At 40.8% G+C, this 25871-nt stretch overlaps 1 protein-coding gene across 1 annotated transcript in view; it reads left to right on the top strand.

Moving 5' to 3' along the window:
• Window positions 1-24410, top strand: part of EFCAB14 (EF-hand calcium binding domain 14) — a 44686-nt gene extending 20276 nt beyond the window's left edge. Inside the window, exons 5-11 of the mRNA XM_077845074.1 lie at window positions 2815-2925; window positions 4983-5087; window positions 6040-6231; window positions 7658-7744; window positions 10027-10138; window positions 11172-11297; window positions 21019-24410. Coding sequence (XP_077701200.1) covers window positions 2815-2925; window positions 4983-5087; window positions 6040-6231; window positions 7658-7744; window positions 10027-10138; window positions 11172-11297; window positions 21019-21194 — 909 coding nt within the window. The 3' untranslated portion in view covers window positions 21195-24410. The remainder of the gene's footprint in view (window positions 1-2814; window positions 2926-4982; window positions 5088-6039; window positions 6232-7657; window positions 7745-10026; window positions 10139-11171; window positions 11298-21018) is intronic.
• The last annotated feature ends 1461 nt before the right edge of the window (window positions 24411-25871 follow it).

Raw genomic sequence — 25871 nt, forward strand, 5'->3', positions numbered from 1 at the left:
TAAACATATAAATTGTTTCCACAAAGGAGTAAAGAACTCCTGTGCCACTTGCAGAAACAGAACTTGGTATTTTGTAGCCACACCATCTGTGTGTGTCAGTCTCCATAGTTTGCTGTTTATCCAAGATGGTCATCTGCTTACAACTTAAACGGCGGGGGCGGGGGGGGGGGGTGGCCTGAGGAGGCGGAGAGATAACTATGATGAGGCAGTCTTCTTGCTATTATTCCCAAGGGTCAAATGGAAAAAAGGTAGGCTTCTGTGGTCTTTAATGCAGAAGCAACTCTGGCAGTCTAGCATTAGAAAAGGACATTGGTTTATTGCATTAATTAATTCAGTAAACATTTGTGGCACTTCCTCCAGTTTGTGCCAGGCACTTTGCAGTTGGTGAGAATACTAGTTTCAGGGTTTTGCTCTAGAGTTCACATGGCTCTGTCAGCTGCTTCCTTAAAAAAAAAAAAAAAAAAAAATCTTAAACAAGAGCTTACTATCTTGCATCCTAATGGGCTCATACATCCAGCAAGCGAGGATCATCTAACAGTAGATGTCTTTGAATGCCTGTAGCTTCTGTAGCAACAGAGCTCACATAGATAACATCCCAGCTTAGAGACTTCTAAGAGTGTGTGTTTTCACTTTGCAAAACTGTGCTTATAATGTCAGATTCTACTTTTAATACAAGTGGTTCCATTTTGAAGTGGAAGATCATCCCAAATACCTGATCTCAGTGTATCTCATGATTTTTTTTAAGTGTTGAAAATGTCATCTCTTGGTCTTTTGGGTTCTTAGCTGTCACTATAATAGAAACAACCTAGGTTAAAAATACTAATGTATTTAGTATAAAACTATAAAACCGTCAGCAGATCTTAATGAGAGGCCAGCACCCACCAAATAGTAACACTCTTTTAGATGTCATCCCTTAGGGCAGGCCTTTTTAAAATGATGGTATCTGAATCATATTTCCCCAGTCCCTAGTCCAGTTGGACTCCTTAAGCCTAATTGAAGACAAAGTAAGCCACTACTCGCATCTCATTCCACTCAGCAGTTGCTGGTGGGATTCTAAAGCAAAAGAGTAACAAATGCTGCCGAATGGAATTTTTCCTTCATCTCTGAAACACTGGGCTTCCCAAAGCCAAAAATGGTTCCACTCATTGTCATTCAGAAGTCATCATTTGTTCCTGACGTGATGACGGTCTAGTGTTAGCTGTGGCCTTCTGCTTGCCTACCATAGGGCTTGGTAAGGGCAGTTGTGGGAGACCCTTATCTCTGGGTCCCAAACTTAGGAACTAATTTTTTTTTTTTTTTGTTTCTTTAAGAAAATTTGTTTTTTCTCTAGGAAAAGTCCTTTAAATTCAGAAAATTATTTGTTATATATAATTTTATATATACAGGTGACCCTTGAACATGATAGGTTTGAATTATGTGGTCCACATATGTGTTTTTTGGTTGTTGTTGTTGTTGTTGTTGTTGTTTTGAAATACAGTACAAACTGTAAACGTATTTTCTCATGATTTTCTTAACATTTTCTTTAGCTTACTTTTTGGTAAGAATACAGTATAAAATACATACACAAAATATGTGTTAAATGTTTATGCTATTGGTAGGCTTCTCATCAAAGGCTATTAGTAAAGTGGTGAGTTAGAAGTTATATGTAGATTTTTGACTGCAAAATCGAATAACTGTATTATTGAAGGGTCAACTGTATATAACCATAAACATGTATAGTTTCCTGTTAATTATGTCTGCATAAGCTATGTGAAATTCAATTTGAAGAAACTTGAAATAATTAAAAACACTGACCTTCATTAGGTCAGTGTTTGCTATAAAATAAAACACAGTGATAAACCACTGTACTCCTAAAAGAATGTCTAAAATTAAAAAGACTGAGAAGAGGAGTTTTGATGGGGATATGAAGGAACTGGAATTCTACACTGCTGGTAGGAATGTAAAATGGTACAACCATTTTGGAACACATCTTGGCAGCTTTTAAAAAATTAAGCATTGGGACTCCTGGGTGGCTCAGTGGTTGAGTGCCTGCCTTCAGCTCAGGGTGTGATCCTGGAGTTCCGGGATCAAGTCCCACATCAGGCTCCCTGCAGGGAGCCTGCTTCTCCCTCTGCCTATGTCTCTACCTCTCCCTGTGTCTCTCATGAATAAATAAGTAAAAATCTTAAAAAAAAAAAAAAAAAAAGTTAAGCACATATCTACCGTATGATCAGCCATTCACATCCTAGACGTTATGCTGATGAAAAAGCATGCAATGAAGGGAAGTGAAAACATATGCCCACATAAAGACTTGTATATGAATGACATGAGTGTTGACAGCAGCTTTATTTGTACTAGTCAAATACTGGGAACAACCTAAATGTCCATCAACAGGTGAGTATTTAAAACTGTGATGTATCCATATAATGGAATGCTTCTCAGCAACAAGCTAAGTGGCTACAGCCTGTATAAATCTTAAAAGATGAAGCCAAGTGAAAGAAGCTATACCCCCCAAAAAAAGAAAACAAAAAACCTCCACATACTCATTCACTGATCCTATTTATACAAAATTCTAGAACATGCAAACAGATATGTAGTGGATCTGTTGCTGCCTGGGGGCAAGGGAGGGAAAAATCACAATGGCCTGAGGAAACTTGGGGTGATGGACGTTTATTATCTAAATTTTGCTAATGGTTTCCTAGGTATATATGTCAAATCTTACCAAGCTGTAACTTTTGAATATGTGCCCCTTCACTGTGTCAATTACATCTTAGTAAAGCTATTACAAATCTTAAAAAGGAAAAGACACTGGTCTTATGACATGTTTCTTTTCAGAGTGTAGCTACCATTGGCAACACTTTAAACAGTGTCCATCTTGCTGTGGAGGCAATACAGAAGACTGTGGACGAACACAAGAAAACCATGGAGTCACTGCAGAGTGACATGGTAAGGAAATCTACAAATGCTGCAGGAAATCTGCATTCCGCCTATCCTCTTCTCTGCAGTAGGAGTAATGCCATCTTCCCATTCAACTGAACAGACCCTACCATGCACCTTTTATAGTGGAGGAAATAACAGCAGTAAGATACAGTTCCTGGGTGGAATGGATAGGAAGGAAAATGGAGAAGAAAAGGGAAGTGTGGGATCCCTGGGTGGCACAGCGGTTTAGCGCCTGCCTTTGGCCCAGGGCGTGATCCTGGAGACCCAGGATCGAATCCCACATCGGGCTCCCTGCATGGAGCCTGCTTCTCCCTCTGCCTGTCTCTGCCTGTCTCTGCCTCTCTCTCTGTGTGTGTGTGACTATCATGAATAAATAAATAAAATCTTAAAAAAAAAAAAAAGGAAAGGGAAGTGTCATAGGATTGATAACAAATCACCCTAAACTTAGTGGCTTAAAGCAACACGTTATTTCTCACTCTTCTGTAGGTCAGGAATTTGGACAGACTCTCAGACTTTGTAGCGAAAAGAAGCCAAGTAAAGAGGCATATAACTCTCCTCTCCGGAGTTATATGTACAAATCAGGACTATTCAAGGAACACAACAGTTCCCCAGCTTCTTCACTAATTTCTAGGTCTATCCTGCATGTTCTTTTCCAGCCTTGGAGTTTTGAGTTTAAATTGGGCAATTTGTACCTAGGAGACTTGGGCTATGTTAGAGTTCTAGAAAAGGACGGTTTTTCTTTTCTTCAAAACAAATACCCCTCACTGGTATTTAATGTGGCTGTTCTGGAGAGATATTGAGCTAGGTGTTCAGACACCCTGGATTCCAGTTTCACTTCTCCTGCTGAGTGTCTGTGGGATCCATAATAATAAAGACCTCTAACTCAGCAGTTTTTCCATTACTGCTATGTTAATATCTTGAGCATTTTCTCAAAATAGTAAGTATTTTCCAAAATACCTGTTTCCTAAGTCAAAAATTCATGCTTTAGAGACCATGGGGCCTTTTTCTCCCACCTCTCTTTTTCTTTATTGTTGCCTTTTGTTTCTTATAAAAGCAGGTTGATAAATGTCTGGGATTTCAGATTTCAGGGAAAACTGGTTATTTTCCCTAATTGCATTCTGTTATAATTAAATCTGCCTCTTTTAAACTTCCATGGTTGCCGATGGTAATCCTCCCCATTGGAACATTTTATACTAAGTCATAGATAGAGGCTCTGAAAGATTAACCCATGCAAAGTTTTTCTACTAGAGGGAAAAAGTTTATATAAATGTGTTATACTTCAGTCTCTGCAAAGAGACTTGAGCCAGTGGGAAGGGGATGGGAAAAGGAAGAGTAACCTTTAGACATAAATCTTGGCATATGCTGTTAAAACTGAAAAATAAGTAATGTGCATGATTGGTTGTACTTAAAATAAGGCTAGCGGTTACATGACTAGCTACTCTTTGAGTGTACAGACCTCTTTAGTCCTGGGGAAATTATGACACTAGCCAGGTCCAGACTGAGTTGGCCCCTGAGAAGTTAAAGTGATCCTATAGTTTCTCTGGGAGTACAGGTAATGGAGGAGAGAACTGGTTTCTGGGGAGTTCATTCCATTCCATTCAGAGACTGAGAAACAGACTGGGAGGACCTCAGCTCCCTGATGTGTCTGGGTGCCGTTGGTCCAGTTCATGCTTCCCCAAAAGCACCTGGTGCCCTCAGGGCCAAGCACAAGACTGGTCACACTGTAAGCTCCTGGGAAATAATTGGGTTTTTTTATTTGTTTTTAAGATTTTATTTATTCATGAGAGACAGAGAGAGAGAAGCAGAGACATAGGCAGAGGGAGAAGCAGGCTCCATACATGGACCCCGATGTGAGACTCAATCCTGGGTCCCTGTGATCACAACCTGAGCCGAAGGCAGGCACTCAACCGCTGAGCCTACCAGACGTCCCTCCTGGGAAATGATTATTGATTAATCTGTGGATACGCCCTGTGGGAAGCTAGAATGTTCTAGGACCATCCCAGATGGTTAGGTAGACCTGGTAATTAGTTGTTGCCTATACTAATCTCCATTTCTGTTAACAGAATCAACACTTCTTGAAAGAGACCAGTGGAAACAACCAGATCGTTCCATCACCTTCGGCTATATCAGAATTTGACAATAAAACTCACAGTGAGAATTTGAAACAGGTACTGGCTTAACTCCCTGTGCCCACAATGGACTCTGGGGGCTGCCTGAATAGCTGGGCTTAGTGTTGTGGTGCTTCATCCCATGCCTGCCTGAGAGCTGAGCAGAGAGCAATATGTATTACTATCTTAGGAAACCAAGATGCCATCTTGGCTCTTCTTTGGCACTCTCCTTTTTTTCCCCTGTATGTCAATCAGTGAAGCAAATTCCTTTTCACATCTTGGAAGGCATAGAATAGCCAGATTATCCTGAAGAAGATATTCATGAGAAATAGCAATCTGGGCAAATTAACATTTCTAAAATGTTGGAAAGCGTATCCCTAGAAGTTAAGATGTTCTAAAGACAGGAGGAGGAAAAAGGCTATCAAGTTCAGAATCACATTAAAAAAAATAAAGGAAACCTCCATGGAGAGGAATTCCTGTCCTGAGTTTAATGCCCTCTAAAACCTGTAGTCATCATTCATTTTTAAGTAGCAATCAGTACTAGAGGATGTCAATAAAAATAATTGAATCTTGTACTAAATAATGCACTACTTGTTATGGTTTTGCTACATGAGCCAATTCAGTAATTGGTATTGTTCCTAAGGTAGTTTTGTCCTGACAAATTAGGTTAATAGGCGTTTCAGTTAATAACCCAGCAAGCTTTCCTGCCAGCAGGTGAGGTAAACATTGGGAAATCAATTCCCAAGCTCAGCTTTCTGGAACCAGAGAGTGAATCATGTAGGTAGACCCCTTTCCTCTCTTGTCTAGCTGAGATCAAACAATTCCAGAGGGAGCAAACTTGGAGCAATTTAGAGTGGAGGGACAAAGCCAAGACAGACAATCAATGGTCTAAACCAGGAAGAGGAGTTTACTTCAGTAACGTGACATAGTAATGGTTGTTTAGTGCTGCTGGCCGGCTTGTCTAGTGTATGTCTTTAGCTGGATTCCACAATTTGATTTATTTCCACTCCAGGATATCCTGTACCTTCACAACTCCTTAGAGGAGGTAAACAGTGCCCTAGTGGGGTACCAGAGACAGAATGATCTTAAACTCGAGGGAATGAATGAAACAGTCAGTAACCTTACCCAGAGGGTCAACTTGATGGAAACAGATCTGGTTGCTGTGAGCAAGGTAGAAAAGCAAGCGAACCTGTCCCTCAGTGTGGTAAGCCTTTTCAAATCTTTTGTGGTATGTTCTGTGTTGCAGTGTGTTTTGTCTCTATGTGGATGACATTCCGTAGACTTTTTGGATCCAGTCCCCGGCATATTGGAGGAGCTGTTTGCACCAAGCTTCACACTAGCTTTGTGATGTGAATGCCATGGGCACAGTTAGCTCTGATCTGGAAAGGGAGACGTAGAGGAGTTCATTTGCTTGCCTGGCCTTCCCCACAAGTGGTTGGCAGAAGTGACAAGCTTTCTATCATGTTACCAGTGACCCATCTGGTAGGGAAGCTCCGGCACATATTTCCGAGGGAGGTCTTCTTGCTCTTTTTTAAGTTGTTAAGAGTGGAGCAATGACAATGACAATAACTGAAGAATCTTGTGCTGTTTCTTTAACCCTGAGCTTGACTTTCAGATTTATCCTGCTATGTCTGCATATTAGAGTGATCCTTTTTCATCTAATGCAAGAAAGCCATTTAAAACAGACCAGCCAGACCAGCTCAACTTGAGAGGTCATTGAGTCCATCCTCCCATTTTACATGAGGATACTGAGTGACCTAAGTCTTTGAAGCTTGCGGACTATGTGTTTTACTGGTTTGCATGTTATTGTCAATAAAATTTGTGTTTTTAAATCCCCTTCGTATATACGTTGTGCTGGGATCCATGGGGAAATATTTTAATAGCTGCAAGCCCCATCCTTAACGATTAACAAAGACACAGGCATATGTAAGAAATGGAAGCCTAAAACAGGAAATTGTTCCATAAATTCAAGTAAACAGCAGGGCCAGAAGCAAGCGCACAAGTAAGATTGAACTCCAGCACCTGGAAGTCAGATTTTGAACCGGCTCTGCCACAGTGGAGCCTTGGCAGCTTGCTGACATGGCTTGGACGTTAGAATCAGAAGACCAGTTCCCCCTCCCACTTTACAAGGACGTGTGATTTACTACAAAGCTGTGAAGATTAAAGGAGCCTTGTTTAAAAAAACCCTTTTGAACTTATCTAAGTAGGGGCTAGAAATTTGGGGTGATTTGAGGAGTTGTAGGCCTTGAAAGTTTTAGTGAAAACTGAATAGTGAAAACTTACTGCCGCAAACTCCCCGTACTGTCCCTCTCCTCTCCCCGTCCTTTTCCTCCAGAAGAGGAAATTGTTAGTAGAACCCTCTGTCCTGCTGTTTCTTCCAGCAGCATCCTCCCTACCATGCTTCTGGGTGTAAGTCCTCTCGCCATCTATACTTCAGAAGTTTTAAGGTTTCTGAGGCACCAGTTTCAGCTTTGTATCTCAGCAGCCTTTCTCCCTCTCCTCTTGTTCTCCCACTGGTATTTCTGTTGAAGGTACTCTGAGAACCTTTAAATAAATTTGACCAATTTGTCTTGAAAGTGTTGTTTAGGCTTTAATATTTACCTTTAATCTTGTTGTTTTTACCCTTTAAGATGGATAATAGAGCTGCCACTCTGAAAAGAGAGTCCCTGCATCAAGTGACCAACAGAACAGATACATTAAAAACCCAAAGCATAAAGGTAAATAAATAATAGAGGGCTGATTTTGAAGCAAAAATAATGCGTCTGCATCTTTGTTCTTTTGAGGGGTGCCTGGCTAGCTCCGTGGGTAGAGCATGCAGCTCTCGATCTTAGGGTTGCAAGTCCAAGCCCCATGTTGGAGGTAGAGATTACTTAAAAATAAACCAACCAACCACAACAGCACCTTTGTGCTTTTGAGCTACTGTTTCTTTCTCAAAAGGAGCATTTTGGTTCCCATTTGCTGCGACTTCAAGACAAAGTGATTAGTAAATTAATGTATTAGTGAATAAGAGAGTACTTTATCAGGCACCTACCCTGTGCCAGGCCCTTTGCAAGGAGTTGGGGTGACCACAGTGAGCAGGACAGACAGGTGACCCTTATTCTGGTGGAGCTCAAAGTCAGAAAATCATTAATACATAATTGAACAGATAGTTAAGCATGAGTATGATAAGTGCTATAAAGGAAGAATATAGGGTCTGATGAGGATGTTACCAAAGATCAGGAGAGCTTCCCTAAGGAAATGACTTTTAAGGTAAGACAGTAAGTTATCTGTACTAATGATAGTGAACAGAGGCAGAGATCATTGAAAACTGGTGTCTAATCAGCATTTATTTTTAGATCACAGTCTCTGTACATACATGGTCCATTTAAGTCCCAGCCTGTTCCTTTCACCTTGTCCCTTTCCCTGTTTTTTTTTTGTTTTTTTTTTTAAGTTCTTCCCTGACATATTGTCACGGTAAGACAGTCTGTGATATGCTTTGATATTCCAAGAAAGATAGTTTATTTGCAACATTCTCTGTGACTAGAGTGTTGTTTAATATTATAAGATCTGGGTTAAGATAAAGCAAGGAAGATTGTGGCTGATTGGCTAAAATACCATCTCAGGTGCCCAATGTGTGTGAGGAGCTCAAGGGTGTGAGGTTCAGAGGAAATGCACTTAGAAATGAACCATAATATAGGCAGTTTTCAGTTTTAATACTTTCCACCTATATTTGTTCTTCCATAATTGTTTCGTATAGTCTAGATATGTTAAGATTTTAATGCTTTGTGAGCTAGACTTCTGTTGACTTTTCTAAGTGCTTCTGCAAAATAAATACATAAATACCCCACCTGAGGAATGACAAGAAAAACCAAAGATCCGGATATAAATGTTGAGCCCAAAAAGTAACAGATGGTTACTGCTAGAGATTTGTAGTGTTTTCAGCAACAATCCAGATTTTAACAGTAAACATCAGAATCAAATGCAGCTCATGCACATTTTGGCCTAAGCTTCCTGGTTTTGCTTTCAGACCCTTTGTGTTTTTACTGTCATCCTGGTGTATTGGTCCCTTTATTCCACTTCATCCAAGCATCCTAACCATATGTAATTTCTCCCTAGTTTCTTCATAAATTCTTCAAGTGTGTAGTACTTAGCTTTAGTCACCTGTGTCCATATATTAGCTCCTTAATAAACCAAGAGTGATTTATATGGTAACTATTTAAAGATCAGAGAGAAATAATTGAATAAAAGAAACATGTAATAACTTGGTATTCTAATTGAACATAGGATCAGGACCTTTCACACTGGCTAAACAGTTAGAAAATAGCCTCACAGAAACCAGACTTCTCTCTTTTTACAATTAAATGTATTTTTTGTATGCCACTCTGGGTCATCCTGGGAATGAAGAAGGCCATAGAGAAGAAACTTTTCTAAAAGATATAAGCAAGTAAACAAATTAGAAATTTTACAGCTCCTTCTGCGTGTTCCCAACAGTTCCTGCCACCAGTTGAGTCCTCATCGTGGGAAGAGAGAAGGAAAAGCCAGGGTTGGTTCCTTTTTTTTTTTTTTTTTTAAGTGATAAGAGTATAACACTCTCTCTAAATTTGTTTAGTCACAAGGTGAAGTAAGATATCAGGAAAATTATTTAGTGTGAAATAGTTACTAGAAAATAATATCTACTCATTTAGGAAATGGGTGTTGCATGGGCACCTGAGCAAGAGTACATTTCCTTTACTGCTGACACATACATGCCTTCCGGCATCAGCCAAATGTTCGCAGTGAATCAGGTCATCTGTCGCATAATGTTCCCCTAATGGTCCAGCTTCAAATCCCTCTAGACCCTTATCAGGCCTGAGTACCAGAGGTATCTCTAGTATTTGTTGATTCATTCCTTCATTGCCTGTAATAGGGAACCTACTGGAAGTCAAACACTACATGCTAAATAGGCTCTAGAAATATAATGAAGAATCAGATAAGGTCTTAACTTCCACCTTAAGCCTTATATGATCTTTGTTTTGGACAGAAAGAAGATAGTTCAGATACTCAAGTATCCAAGCTAAGAGAGAAACTGCAGCTGATCAGTGCTCTCACAAACAAACCTGAGAGCAACAGGCCTCCAGACATCATTAACAAAGGTGAGATACTCAGGGCTGGCTTCTGAATATTTCACGCAGGCTTGGGCAGCTTGCCTCCCACACAGAGAGTGGGGAAAGGTGTTCCAGCAGGACTGATCAAACTGAGGGAATGATGCCTGAGTGCACCGAGATGAAGCTGATACACTTTGGTTTCATTTAGAAAAAGCCCATTTTGTACATGATTTGTATTCCAGTCTATTAAGGAAAGAATGGGTAATGTTTAGCTTGAAATAGACTTCTCCATGCTGTCTGCATCCAATTATAGGCAAAAATGTAACTGTCATAGTGTATATTAAACCAGCCCTAAATGTTGTTTACGGGAGTCTTTTCATTACACTAAGTGCATAAAATTTACTTAAAAATAAATATTAGTCCTTCTGAAAAGCCATTAACAAATAATAATAGGATCATTGAGTTGGAAAGGCTATTGGTTCTAGGTAGGGACATATCTAATCAATATTAGCGAATGTCTCAAGGACATTACCAAAGCACTGGATTGGGTTGGCTTTGACCCCTATTCCCCACAAATATTTCTCATTTTGGGGAAAGCATTACAACCTTTCTTACTCTCTTTTGGATAGGGAACAGACTACAGTGGGAAGCCTGGTCCTAACATCATGCTGCATAATTGTATGGAAGCCCTCTTTCAGCACCAGTTGATCTGGTGACACATACCCCAGATCAGGCTTATAGGATGGCCCGTAGGATGTCAAATATCCAATGTTCTTCTTACTTGCAACTTAAACTCTTAACATCTAAATCTATATAATGCTAACTTGTACTATAAGAGCTTCCCATGGGCTGGCTTCCCACAGCTTAAACCTTAATGTTACATCATATAGATTGATCTTCACTTACCCACACTACGTATCTCAGACCATGCCTTTAACTTCATATAGTCACTGTGCTACTTAGTTCTCAACTGTTTCTCTTAAATTAAGTACATATGCAATTGCCCTAAAACATGACCTTTGGTACTGGTTGAATTTGGTGTCAGTTTTGATAATACTACAATGGTATGTGTTTGTTGCAGAGCATGTACAGAGTTTCACATCAAAGCCATCAGTATTGCCAAAATTTCCACAGTCTCTTGGAGGTCAAATTGAGAAAGCTTCCCAGCTAAGACCTGTTGTCCTACCAGGAATTTCTAGCATCCAAGGTAAATTTTTATATCATTGAGTAATAAGGAACAGGTTTAAAGCTGAAACTTCTTCGTTTCTTTAATTTAAAAGAAAAAGAATTCTATCATAACATAACATTGAGCACTTCCTGTGAGCCAGAAATTTGACATGATATGCATTACATCATATAGTCCTGTTAACAATCCTGGGAACATAAATATTTGTGTATTATACCCACTTTATCAATAGGGAAACTGCCTAAATCCACACGGCAAATACTGGGCTGAGGGAGAATTTACACTGAGGTAGTCTGACACCAAAGTTTGTACTCCTATAACCAATGCACTAGAGAGTCTTCATTCATTGAGTGAGTGCCTAATTAGACCCAGTGCTAAGCAGTAAAAATACAGCATAAGATACCATCTCACTTTCCTCAAGGATGTGACCGTCCAGTGGAGAAGGCAAACAAGCAACCATAATACTGTGAGATTAGAAAATGGAAGTTGACCCTGTTTGCTAAGGCCTTCCAAAAATAAGGGGTCCTTTGGCTGAAAATCAGCAAGATAAACATTAGTAAGAAGGATATGAGTCACAGTAAAACATGTTTTCCTTGCTCCCAGCAGAGTATATGCTATCTTTCATTGTGAAGTTTAGAGTCTTCTGATTTTGCTTTTGCTAACTGCCTGTAAAATCGCCGTTGCCATCCCCCCATCTTTGCCTGGCTCTCTACCTTAACTTAGAAACTATTCCACTAGGAAACAGTTCTTACCTCCTAGGACTGGATTAAGGTGCTTCCTATGTGTGCTCTTTAATAATTTATATTTGCCCCTGTTTAGCACGTCACTCTGTTGTAATTTCTTGGGAAGATAGAAAATTAACTTTACTTCCAAGCCCCTAGCATAGTGCCTGGTACATGAATATTTGTTAAGTGAATGAGTTATCTGCAGGCTATAATAAATGCTTAAAGCATGGAAGACTTAAATTTATATTGCCATATAAATGCAGTTATTTTTTCCCCTTATCCCCAGTTTTTTTTTCTTTCTATTTTCTGGGGAGACCGGAGAGTCTTAAATTATTTATTGGCAACACCACTGCCTTCTCCCACTTTCCATTTATTACATCAAGAATTGATGAGAATTAACATAGGAACGACTATTAGAGCAGATTAAGAAATGGCCATCTTGGGATCCCTGGGTGGCGCAGCGGTTTGGCGCCTGCCTTTGGCCCAGGGCGCGATCCTGGAGACCCAGGATCGAATCCCACGTCGGGCTCCCGGTGCATGGAGCCTGCTTCTCCCTCTGCCTACGTCTCTGCCTCTCTCTCTCTCTCTCTCTGTGTGACTATCATAAATAAATAAAAATTATAAAAAAAAAAAAATGGCCATCTTAACATTTGTACTTCAATCTATAACATAGGCCTTACACACTTTGGATGACTACACTTTTGAAATGATCCAAAGCAGCAGTAAGATTTTTATTTAAATACTGCTGCCAAATTCATAGCACATTTTATAAGCTCATGCCCCATATACAAACAAAAAACATTTTCCAGCGAGCCACTTGGTGGCAGGCATTGAGAGCAAGTGTCCCACCTGCTTTTTCTGGCTTTCAGAGCTTTTGAGACATTAGCTGCTTCGCTGGATCTGTCTCAGGACTCAAAGTAGGACGTTCTTCAGAAGCTGATCTGCAAAATTCCTTGATGGACCTTGTATTGCAATGCTTCCCCTTCAGGGAATTTCCTTTCTTCCCAAGTACCAGGCAGCAGGAGGCCCATAGAGTCTAGATGTGGGGTTGACTAAATGAAGAGAGGAAGAGGATTTAGGAAGACTTCTAAAGAAACTGAAGCCTCATGACTGTCTTCAGCTATTAGAGACTAAATCTATGAAGTTCTTCTGTGGGGGAACACAATCAAGTCCTTTTAGAATATTATGTAAGTAATCAGCCCTCCTAGGTGTTCATTACAGGGCCTTTGAGGAAATACCAGAAGAGACTGGTGATAGAAACTCGCCAATCCTGTTGGCTCAAATAATATCATAGAAATATTACTACTCTCTCTTAGCTAGGAGAGAGAGCACATAGGTGCCTGATGCTTTATATATACTATATATGATATATATATATATATATATATATATATATCACTTTAAGGAGATCTGTAGTCTTCGGCTTTTTAAAAAATTTTTTTAATAATAAATTTTTTATTCGTGTTCATTTTACCAACATACAGAATAACACCCAGTGCTCATCCCGTCAAGTGCCCCCCTCAGTGCCCATCACCCATTCACCCTCACCCCCTGCCCTCCTCCCCTTCCATCACCCCTAGTTCGTTTCCCAGAGTTGGGAGTCTTTATGTTCTGTCTCCCTTTCTGATATTTCCCACACATTTCTTCTCCCTTCCCTTATATTCCCTTTCACTACTATTTATATTCCCCAAATGAATGAGAACATACAATGTTTGTCCTTCTCGGATTGACTTACTTCACTCAGCATAATACCTTCCAGTTCCATCCACGTTGAAGCAAATGGTGGGGATTTGTCATTTCTAATGGCTGAGTAATATTCCATTGTATACATAGACCACATCTTCTTTATCCATTCATCTTTCGATGGACACCGAGGCTCCTTCCACAGTTTGGCTATTGTGGACATTGCTGCTAGAAACATCAGCTGCAGGTGTCCCGGCGTTTCATTGCATCTGAATCTTTGGGGTAAATCCCCAACAGTGCAATTGCTGGGTCATAGGGCAGGTCTATTTTTAACTCTTTGAGGAACCTCCACACAGTTTTCCAGAGTGGCTGCACCAGTTCACATTCCCACCAACAGTGTAAGAGGGTTTCCTTTTCTCCTCATCCTCTCCAACATTTGTGGTTTCCTGCCTTGTTAATTTTCCCCATTCTCACTGGTGTGAGGTGGGATCTCATTGTGGTTTTGATTTGTATTTCCCTGATGGCAAGTGATGCAGAGCATTTTCTCATGTGCATGTTGGCCATGTCTATGTCTTCCTCTGTGAGATTTCTCTTCATGTCTTTTGCCCATTTCATGATTGGATTGTTTGTTTCTTTGATGTTGAGTTTAATAAGTTCTTTATAGATCTTGGAAACTAGCCCTTTATCTGATACGTCCTTTGCTAATATCTTCTCCCATTCTGTAGATTGTCTTTGAGTTTTGTTGACTGTATCCTTTGCTGTGCAAAAGCTTCTTATCTTGATGAAGTCCCAATAGTTCATTTTTGCTTTTGTTTCTTTTGCCTTCGTGGATGTATCTTGCAAGAAGTTACTGTGGCCGAGTTCAAAAAGGGTGTTGCCTGTGTTCTCCTCTAGGATTTTGATGGAATCTTGTCTCACATTTAGATCTTTCATCCATTTTGAGTTTATCTTTGTGTATGGTGAAAGAGAGTGGTCTAGTTTCATTCTTCGGCATGTGGATGTCCAATTTTCCCAGCACCATTTATTGAAGAGACTGTCTTTCTTCCAGTGGATAGTCTTTCCTCCTTTATCGAATATTAGTTGACCATAAAGTTCAGGGTCTACTTCTGGGTTCTCTATTCTGTTCCATTGATCTATGTGTCTGTTTTTGTGCCAGTACCACACTGTCTTGATGACCACAGCTTTGTAGTACAACCTGAAATCTGGCATTGTGATGCCCCCAGCTATGATTTTCTTTTTTAAAATTCCCCTGGCTATTTGGGGACTTTTCTGATTCCACACAAATCTTAAAATAATTTGTTCTAACTCTGAAGAAAGTCCATGGTATTTTGATAGGGATTGCATTAAATGTGTATATTGCCCTGAGTAACATTGACATTTTCACAATCTTAATTCTGCCAATCCATGAGCATGGAATATTTTTCCATCTCTTTGTGTCTTCCTCAATTTCTTTCAGAAGTGTTCTATAGTTTTTAGGGTATAGATCCTTTACCTCTTTGGTTAGGTTTATTCCTCGGTATCTTATGCTTTTGGGTGAAATTGTAAATGGGATTGACTCCTTAATTTCTCTTTCTTCAGTCTCATTGTTAGTGTATAGAAATGCCATTGATTTCTGGGCATTGATTTTGTATCCTGCCACGCTGCCAAATTGCTGTATGAGTTCTAACAATCTTGGGGTGGAGGCTTTTGGGTTTTCTATGGAGAGTATCATGTCATCAGCAAAGAGGGAGAGTTTGACTTCTTCTTTGCCAATTTGAATGCCTTTAATGTCTTTTTGTTGTCTGATTGCTGAGGCTAGGACTTCCAGTACTATGTTGAATACAGTGGTGAGAGTGGACATCCCTGTCTTGTTCCTGATCTTAGGGGAAAGGCTCCCAGTGCTTCCCCATTGAGAATGATATTTGCTGTGGGCTTTTCGTAGATGGTTTTTAAGATGTCGAGGAATGTTCCCTCTATCCCTACACTCTGAAGAGTTTTGATCAGGAATGGATGCTGTATTTTGTCAAATGCTTTCTCTGAATCTAATGAGAGGATCATATGGTTCTTGGTTTTTCTCTTGCTGATATGATGAATCACATTGATTGTTTCACGAGTGTTGAACCAGCCTTGTGTCCCAGGGATAAATCCTACTTGGTCATGGTGAATAATTTTCTTAATGTATTGTTGGATCCTATTGGCTAGTATCTTGTTGAGAATTTTTGCATCCATGTTCATCAGGGATATTGGTCTGTAATTCTCCTTTTTGGTGGGGTCTTTGTCTGGTTTTGGAATTAAGGTGATGCTGGCCTCATAGAACGAATTTGGAAGTACTCCATCTCTTTCTATCTTTCCAAACAGCTTTAGTAGAATAGGTATGGTTTCTTCTTAAACGTTTGATAGAATTCCCCTGGGAAGCCATCTGTCCCTGGACTTTGTATCTTGGGAGGTTTTGATGACTGCTTCAATTTCCTCCCTGGTTATCGGCCTGTTCAGGTTTTCTATTTCTTCCTGTTCCAGTTTTGGTAGTTTGTGGCTTTCCAGGAATGCGTCCATTTCTTCTAGATTGCCTAATTTATTGGCGTATAGCTGTTCATAGTATGTTCTTAAAATCGTTTGTATTTCCTTGGTGTTGGTAGTGATCTCTCCTTTCTCATTCATGATTTTATTAATTTGAGTCTTCTCTCTCTTCTTTTTAATAAGGCTGGCTAATGGTTTATCTATCTTATTAATTCTTTCAAAGAACCAACTCCTGGTTTTGTTGATCTGTTCCACAGTTCTTGTGGTCTCGATTTCGTTGAGTTCTGCTCGAATCTTAATTAACTCTCTTCTTCTGCTGGGTGTAGGATCTATCTGCTTTTTTTCTCTAGCTCCTTTATGTGTAAGGTTAGCTTTTGTATTTGAGTTCTTTCCAGTTTTTGAATGGATGCTTGTATTGCGATGTATTTCCCCCTTAGGACTGCTTTTGCTGTGTCCCAAAGATTTTGAATGCTTGTATCTTCATTCTCATTAGTTTCCATGAATCTTTTTAATTCTTCCTTAATTTCCTGGTTGACCCTTTCATCTTTTAGCATGATGGTCCTTAACCTCCACGTGTTTGAGGTCCTTCCAAACTTCTTGTTGTGATTTAGTTCTACTTTCAAGGCATTATGGTCTGAGAATATGCAGGGGACGATCCCAGTCTTTTGGTATCGGTTCAGACCCGATTTGTGACCCAGTATGTGGTCTATTCTGGAGAAAGATCCATGTGCACTTGAGAAGAATGTGTATTCAGTTGAGTTTGGATGTAAAGTTCTGTAGATATCTGTGTTATCCATCTGGTCCAGTGTATCATTTAAAGCTCTCGTTTCTTTGGAGATGTGCTTAGAAGACCTATCGAGTATAGAAAGAGCTACATTGAAGTCACCAAGTATAAGTTTATTATTATCTAAGTATTTCTTCACTTTGGTTATTAATTGATTTAAATATTTGGGAGCTCCCACATTCGGGGCATATATATTGAGGATTGTTAAGTCCTCTTGTTGGATAGATCCTTTAAGTATGATATAGTGTCCCTCTTCATCTCTCACTACAGTCTTCGGGGTAAATTTTAGTTTATCTGATATAAGGACGGCTACCCCTGCTTTCTTTTGAGGACCATTCGAATGGTAAATGGTTCTCCAACCTTTTATTTTCAGGCTGTAGGTGTCCTTCTGTCTAAAATGAGTCTCTTGTAGACAGCAAATACATGGGTCCTGCTTTTTTATCCAGTCTGAAACCCTGCGCCTTTTGATGGGGTCATTAAGCCCGTTCACGTTCAGAGTTACTATTGAGAGATATGAGTTTAGTGTCATCATGATATCTATTCAGTCCTTGTTTTTGTGGATTGTTCCACTGAACTACTTCTTAAAGGGGAATTTTAAGAGTCCCCCTTAAAATTTCTTGCAGAGCTGGCTTGGAGGTCACATATTCTTTCAGTTCCTGCCTGTCTTGAAAGCTCTTTATCTCTCCTTCCATTTTGAATGAGAGCCTTGCTGGATAAAGTATTCTTGGTTGCATGTTCTTCTCATTTAGGACCCTGAATATATCCTGCCAGCCCTTTCTGGCCTGCCAGGTCTCTGTGGAGAGGTCTGCTGTTACCCTAATACTCCTCCCCATAAAAGTCGGGGATTTCTTGTCTCTTGCTGCTTTAAGGATCTTCTCTTTATCTTTGAAATTTTCAAGCTTAAGTATTAGATGTTGAGGTGTTGAACGGGTTTTATTGATTTTAGGGGGAATCTCTCTATTTCCTGGGTCCGAATGCCTGTTTCCCTTCCCAGATTAGGAAAGTTTTCAGCTATGATTTGTTCAAATACATATTCTGGCCCTCTGGCCCTTTCGGCGGCCTTGGGAACCCCAATTAAATTTAGGTTTTTCTTCCTCAGGCTGTCATTTATTTCCCTTAATCTATCCTCATGGTCTTTTGTTTCTTTTTTCCTCAGTTTCCCTCTTTGCCATCAACTTGTCTTCTCTGTCACTCACTCGTTCTTCCACCTTGTTAACCCTTGTCGTTAGGACTTCTAGTTTGGATTTCATCTCATTCAATTGATTTTTAATTTCTGCCTGATTGGATCTAAATTCTGCAGTCATGAAGTCTCTTGAGTCCTTTATGCTTTTTTCTAGAGCCACCATTAGCTCTATAATAGTGCTTCTGAATTGGCTTTCTGACATTGAATTGTAATCCAGATTTTGTAACTCTGTGGGAGAGAGGACTGTTTCTGATTCTTTCTTTTGAGGTGAGGTTTTCCTTCTAGTCATTTTGCTCAGTGCAGAGTGGCCAAAAACCAGTTGTATTGGGAAAAGGAGAAAAAGAGAGGAGAGAAAGAAGGAAAGAAAAGAGAAAAAGAAAAAAGAAAAAAGGAAGAAAAAAGAAAAAGAGAGGGGAAAAAAGGGGGGGGGGAAGCAAACAGAAATCAAAAAAAAAAAAAAAAAAAAAAGCCATGGGGGAGTATCTTCTGATTCTGTATACTTTAAGTCCCTTGACTTCCCCTGAAACTTGTCGGTCTAGCTGGTGTTCTGGGGGAGGGGCCTGTTGTGCTGATTTTGATTTTCTGGTGTTAGCACTTGGGGGAGCTGCTGTGCCCCTGCCTGGTGCAGGGCTCAGTGGGGGTTGTTTACCCCATGAGGCTCCAGGAGGAACAGCCCCAGTGGCAGGACCAGCTCTGGAGCCCTGGATTCAGCCCCCGCAGAACTCCAGAGGTCTCCGTCTGCAGGGCCTGGAGGCTCCGGGGCGGGGCCGCTGATCTGCTCAGCTCGGGGCAGGAGTGTCCTTGCTGTGCTGGGCCCTCTGGCCCTCTGCCTGTCCCGGCCCTCTGCCTGTCCCGGGTGGAGGCAGGATCCTGGGCTGTGTCCCCGGCGTCCTGTGCTCCGGGGCCTGCGCTGTTGGATTCGCGCTCCCGGCCGCGCAGCCCACTCCGCGGAGCTGCCGCCCGAGCCCCTCCGAGCTGCTCCCGGTCCAGCCGTGGGCGCTGCAGTCTTTTAGGGAGCTCGGCCGCGGGGTATGGTGCACTCTCCTGGGCGTGCAGGTGTCTGTTAGTGTCCCAGGGAGTCTGAGGGCATCCCCGCCCTCCTGGGGTCCTGCTCCAACTCCCTGCGAGCACTCGCCCTGGCCTTAGCCCAGCTCCTCGCGGGGCTCCTCCCCCTTGGATGCCTTTTGTTTCTTTATTTCTTTTTCCCCCTTCTTCCTACCTTGATAGAAGCACGAACTCTTCTCACTGTAGCATTCCAGCTGGTCTCTCTTTAAATCTCAGGCCAAATTCGTAGATTTTCAGGATGATTTGAAGGTTATCTAGGTAATTTGGTGGGGACAGGTGATTTGGGGACCCTACTCTTCAGCCATCTTGCTCCTCCTCCTGCTTTTTTTTTTTTTAATGGAGCTATAATCCACATACCTTAATATTCACCCTTTAAAAATGTATAATTCAGTAGTTTTTAGTATATTCACACGTTTTACAACCATCACCACTATCCAATTCCAGAACATTTTTTATCATCCTGAAAAGAAAACCTGTACCCATTGGTGACTCCCTGTTCCCCTAGCCCATAGCCCCTGGCAACCACTAATCTTTCAACCAAAATATTTGGATTTGTCTGTTCTGGGTACTTCATATAAATGGAATTATATGATCCATGACCTTTTGTATATGCTTTTTTCAGCATGCTTCTTTGACCTAGTGTAATATTTTCAGGATCGATCCATGTTGTAACATGTGGTGGTATTTCATTCCTTTTTTAAAGGCCAAATAACATTCCATTGTATGGATATACACTACATTTTATCCATTCATCAGTTGATGGACATTTGGATTATTTCTACTTTTTGGCCATTAGGAATAATGCAGCTATGAACATTCATGTACCAGTGTTGGTGTAGGTTATGTTTTTATTTCTTTTGAGTACATACCTAGGAATGGAATTGCTAAGTCATATGGTAACTCTGACCAACAGTATGCCATAATCTGTTTTATGGCTCAGCTCCTATCATTAGCTCTTCAGGCCTTTCCAGTCCTTTTTTGCCCATTCAGCATAAGAGTAGAATCTGGCAGGGGGCATCTCGGTGGCTCAGTGGTTGAGCATCTGCCTTTGGCTCAGGTCGTGACCCCAGGGTCCTGGGATTGAGTCCCATATCAGGCTCCTCAAAGGGAGCTTGCTTCTCCCTCTGCCTGTGTCTTTGCCTCTCTCTGTGTGTGTCTCTCATGAATAAATAAATAAAATCTTAGGAAAAAAAAAAAAAAAGAATCTGGCAAATTTGAAAGGAAAGCCTTGGACAGAAAATGCCAGCCCATTCATTTCTGTTGTAATATCTGTCACTGCTTCTATTTTGGATAGAAGGATAATGCCAGTGTCCCTCTCATTCTTAAAGGGTCAAGAATTTGTCTTTTTAATTGAGTGAGATACTAAGCCTTACCTTTTGGAAACAAAGGCTACAAAATAGCTTTTTTTTTTTTTTTTTAATTTATTTTTTATTGGTGTTCAATTTACTAACATACAGAATAACCCCCAGTGCCGTCACCCATTCACTCCCACAAAATAGCTTTTTTTTTTTTTTTTTTAAGATTTTATTTATTTATTCATGATAGTCACACAGAGAGAGACAGAGAGGCAGAGACACAGGCAGAGGGAGAAGCAGGCTCCATGCTGGGAGCCCGATGTGGGATTCGATTCCGGGTCTCCAGGATCGCGCCCCGGGCCAAAGGCAGGCGCCAAACCGCTGCGCCACCCAGGGATCCCCAAAATAGCTTTTAGTGTTCTGAGTTCAACTGAGGCTACTTTTTAAACTGTTGAGTAAATTTAGCTTTATGTATGGACTTACACAGTTTTTTTTATTTCCTTTTTGACAGATCTTCAGGATTTATTCCACAAGACTGGCCAGGACATGAATGGGAAGCTGACCTACCAGGAAATCTGGAACTCCTTAGGTTCTGCTATGCCAAGACTAGAGACTTTGAGACCGTTTGATTCTGATGGCGATGGAAGATATTCTTTCCTGGAGCTAAGGGTAGCTTTAGGTGTCTAGGCTCATCAGGCATATTTTTAGAAATGGGTATATACCTAGGACTACCTAATACCTACTCATCTAACAAAAACAATCCTTTTACTTACCCATCGATCCTCTGGTCCTCCAAACTACTGTAGCAGACACATTGCCATCTTTTAACTTGTTTGAAAAAGCTATAAAAAAAGTTATTTTTTTAAAAAAGAAGGCCATTTTACTTATATTCAGAAATCTATGATTTCCTAAAACCAGAAAGATCTTAATTTCAAAACCTAGAAAAAAGTCAAGCCCTCATTTTTTTTTTTTTTTTTAGGGAAGGAAACCTTATCTTTTAAAACTGGAAAATGTATATAGAGAGTAAGCCACCTTTTATATTTCACGTAAATTTGCCTTAAATTAGCTGCACTTTATACAGACTCAGAAAATGTCTTTCCTTTAAAAGCTAGACCTTTTCTGTTTGTAAATATTTAAAATGAAAGAAAGAATTGTGCATATTTTGTGGGAAGTCGGAAGAATGGTTTGAAACAGGCTGTGAACAAATGACTTGTTATTAAAAATCACTAACGTGTTAACAGCTTAAACTATGTCCATGTCTTGTTAAGGCACCTCCTTCACGTGCTACCTCCAGGCTCAGGAAAGTAAGATTCTGGCAAAGGAACAAAGGTTCCTGTCCACCTCAGCTGATCCCACCGGTGAATCAGAGAAGTCTTGGTGGGGGCCTTTCTCACTTTTAATCCTATTTCAGGGTTTATGAGCCTAGAGTTATCCAGTGGGGAGCTACATTTTCTCTACCAGGTGAGCTAGGTTGTCTTCCCCCACTCGCCGACCCAAGCCTCTCTTAGAACTGTAGCCAACTCTCAGCTCTGGTCCAAGTTCCATTCTGCATGGCAGGGCTGCATCCTCTGCTATGCCAGCCCAGCTACCCAGGAGGAGCTGTAAGGGATGGCTTGGCCCCTCATTTTGACCCGAGGAACTCCTTGAGATTTTACCGGAAGGCTTACCAAAAAGTACCTAGTACATTCCTCTGTGGGCTGACGCCAAAGAGGTAGTAAAGTGCAGCACCTGAAATCATATCAGGTTCCCTCACAGTTGTCAGCTCAGAAGCAGCCAGAGGCATTCTGTCCAGAGGATGCCAAACAGTATCAGGCAGGCCTGAAGCAGGGGGCATCACATGATGGCAGCAAGTTTTTTTCATAGCTCATAATAAGCAAGCACAATACTCTTCCCCTTAAAGACTTCTGTAGACCTGGTACAAAAGGTCCCCAGACTGGAAGGAATCACACACCCATGTTACGTGTGTGTGTGTGTGTGTGCACGCGCGCGCACGTGGGCACATGCTATTCTTCGAAGAAGGTTTTGGGCAACATGAAAGGAAAAACTGAAATGTAACTGTTTTGTAGTCCAAGTCAGGGAGAAACGAGAGCTTTCATGGCACAGACATCGTTAGTGGAGCTCGTTCACATTTTAACTTTGTCCAGGTTACCCTGTTACCCAGGGATACTGTCAAGCACCCTTAAACATTTAAGGGCTGGTTTTTTTCTTTACGTGATATTCAGTTCAGCCACTGGCTAACCTTGATTTGTTTTTTTCTGAAAGTATTCAAATTTAGTTAAAACAAGATGAGGTTTTTTCCTACTAATGTGTCTATTTACCTCATTATGGCTTATGCTTCTCTTTTGTTTTAAGACAATACTTCCTTCACCTATCTGAACTTTTTTTCTTTCTTGGAAAGGTTAAAATATAGCATAAAATTCACCTGGCACTTTAGGTAACTTGAAGACAACTCTTTCTTCTAGCTACCTTCCATGCTGCCCCCCCCCCTTTGAAATCTATATACCCTTACAGATTTTGTAACAACCAAATAAAATTCTAGCAATAAATTGAATTATACTGCTATATTTATATATACTGTACCATAAATAGCGTGTCTGTACCTGGAAGGTATTTTTTTGAGAACTGATTTATATGAAATATACTTGAGGGTAATGTAGCTTGTCCTTTTGAGTTTCAAATTCTTATTCACAGGCAGATACTCTGAGGACCCCTTAACTCTTTGTTGTCTGTACTTTTCTTTCGTATCATATAGCTATACCGGGAGAAGTCAGTTTTTTCAGTTTATCACCTTTCGTCCCGCCTCAAGCTCACGTGGCTCCCATCCCAGCTGTATTGGTACCTCTCCCCTACCACATTTGGCAGGTGTTCCTGCTACACTCTCAGACTATGAATACCCTTGCTGTGCTGCTGTCCTATCTCCCAGGCAGAACGAGGGTATCTGGAACTCTTTTGTTCCAGGTTGGAGGGGATTCATTGGCTTGAGTTTGATGAGCTTGTTCTTCAGTGTTAATTTGGGTGTTTTATTTGGAAGTTGTCTTACCCGACGTGTGACTTTTGAGCTGTACTCAAGCCTCCCTAGTCTCAGCTCTAAGAGGAAGATTGGATTTTGGGGTTTGTTTCAAATACTTTTACCTTTTCACCTTGGCAGCTCCTATTGCTACTTTCCTGTTACCCAAAGCAGTGCTTCTTGGTCCTTTTCTTTTGCCTTTATTATCTGGGATAATGTTTATTACTTAGCCTCCCTAAAAATCAGAGGACCAAAAAGGTGTTACAGGAAGAAAAGAATCAAAGGAATAAAGAACCTGGCTTAGGGGTAAGTGTATTGTCATCTTAAGGCAGAGAGGGACCTGGCACTTAGGGATGTGTCTGGTACAGCAAAGCTGAAGAGGACACCCCTCACCTGCTACTTTTCCTTCCATTGGTGTTTCCTCACTTTACGTTGCTTTGCTGGACATTGCTCTGTTGCCCCCACTTCCACTGCTGGTCTTGCCGGTCACAGTTGAAGACTTTGACTGTGATGGGCTCATACTCATAATGGCTTGCTGTTGAGTTGTTTTTAGTGACAGCTTTTGTTTGCTACACACCTCATTGGCTTACTTACCAACACCAGCTAGATGTGGTCCCTTCTTTCATATCCAAACCAGAATGCATTTGGGTATTCCTGAGACTTTATAGAGTGTGTATTGTTTGTTATACGAACCTAACCTACCTTGTTGTTTTCTCATATTAAGAGACGTAAATCTACTTTGCTTTAGTGGAGCTATTTTGGTAATGTATGAGCAATTTTGGTTCCCTTTGGGGAGTGAATGAATTCAAAGTCTCTATGACTTACGCTTTGCTTATTTCATATCAGTAATACAGCTATTTTAATTTATCTAAATAAAACATTTCCTTTTTCTCCTACTGTGTCTGTGACTAAAGGTTCCCCCCACCTCATACCTTCAATTACTAAGAAAACAAAAATCTGCTTTGATCCCTATTTTTATAGACTCCTTTATCCTTTCAAAAGCAAGAACTAACAGATGGTGAAGAATCTGCCTTAAGAACTGCAGCATCTAGCCTGAAGAAGTGAAGGCTGCTGCTTGGGCATCTGCCGGGCTAGAGGCAGTGGGATAAAGGGAGAGGGAGTCCCTTCGTCTCTCTGTATCAGCCAAACTCCACTTGGTCTCTATTAGTGTTTTGTGTTTTAGGTTTTTGTTTGGTTGGTTCTTGGAGTTTTTTTTTGTTTTGTTTTTTGTTTTTTTTTTTAAGGTTCAGTGGAAAAGCATGTTTACAAGGAATGTTCCACTGTCTTTTATACAGGTGGCGGGGCGGAGAATGAAATCCATTACAAGAGAGAGGTTATATAGGGGCTAGGGCTTTTTCACACAGGGGAAAAAAAGAAAAATTCTACATATTTACTAGGATTCTGGGATTACACACACATAAGCAAACATACATGATCTGGGGGGCCTTTCCCTTCAGGGGTGACTACATAAAGCTTATCTCATTTACAAATATGGTGAGATGATTTCTTCATTCCCAAAGTGAAGGGGAAAATTTATATCCTGGGGTTATATTCTGGGGTGGAGCTGGGCTTCCTTTAAAGTGGAACCAGGGGGGATCCCTGAGTGGCGCAGCGGTTTGGCGCCTGCCTTTGGCCCAGGGCGCAATCCTGGAGACCCGGGATCGAATCCCACGTCGGGCTCCCGGTGCATGGAGCCTGCTTCTCCCTCTGCCTGTGTCTCTGCCTCTTTCTCTCTCTCTCTCTCTCTCTCTCTCTCTCTCTCTGTGACTATCATAAATAAAAAAATAAAAATTAAAAAAAATAATAATAAAGTGGAACCAGGGATCCCTGGGTGGCGCAGTGGTTTGGCGCCTGCCTTTGGCCCAGGGCGCGATCCTGGAGACCTGGGATCGAATCCCACGTCAGGCTCCCGGTGCATGGAGCCTGCTTCTCCCTCTGCCTATGTCTCTGCCTGTCTCTCTCTCTCTCTCTGTGACTATCATAAAAAAAATAAAAAATAAATTTAAAAAAGTGGAACCAAATAGCCAATATTTTCTTTGTCTCTGCTTTTAGGATTGTTTCCAAACTGCACAGAAATTAATATCCCCATATAGTGGATATTAACTTTCGGAAGGTCCATGGATCCCTTTGATAATTTAAAAAGAAAAAAAAAAAAACATTTTGTATGTAATTTTAGAGGGTTCAGTGACCAGCCCTTCTCCTAAGCCAGTCTATCGACCACATTAATTACACCCTGCAGACACACACACACACACAATCATTTGCCAAGTGTTTTCTAACAACTTATCTTCAGGGAAGGGACACCATGGTGTTTGCTGAGAAGACCAAGAACTTTGGTGCTAGACAGATACAAAATT

The sequence above is a fragment of the Canis aureus genome, chromosome 13, assembly GCF_053574225.1.
Source record: "Canis aureus isolate CA01 chromosome 13, VMU_Caureus_v.1.0, whole genome shotgun sequence".
In the NCBI taxonomy this organism is placed as follows: Eukaryota; Metazoa; Chordata; class Mammalia; order Carnivora; family Canidae; genus Canis; species Canis aureus.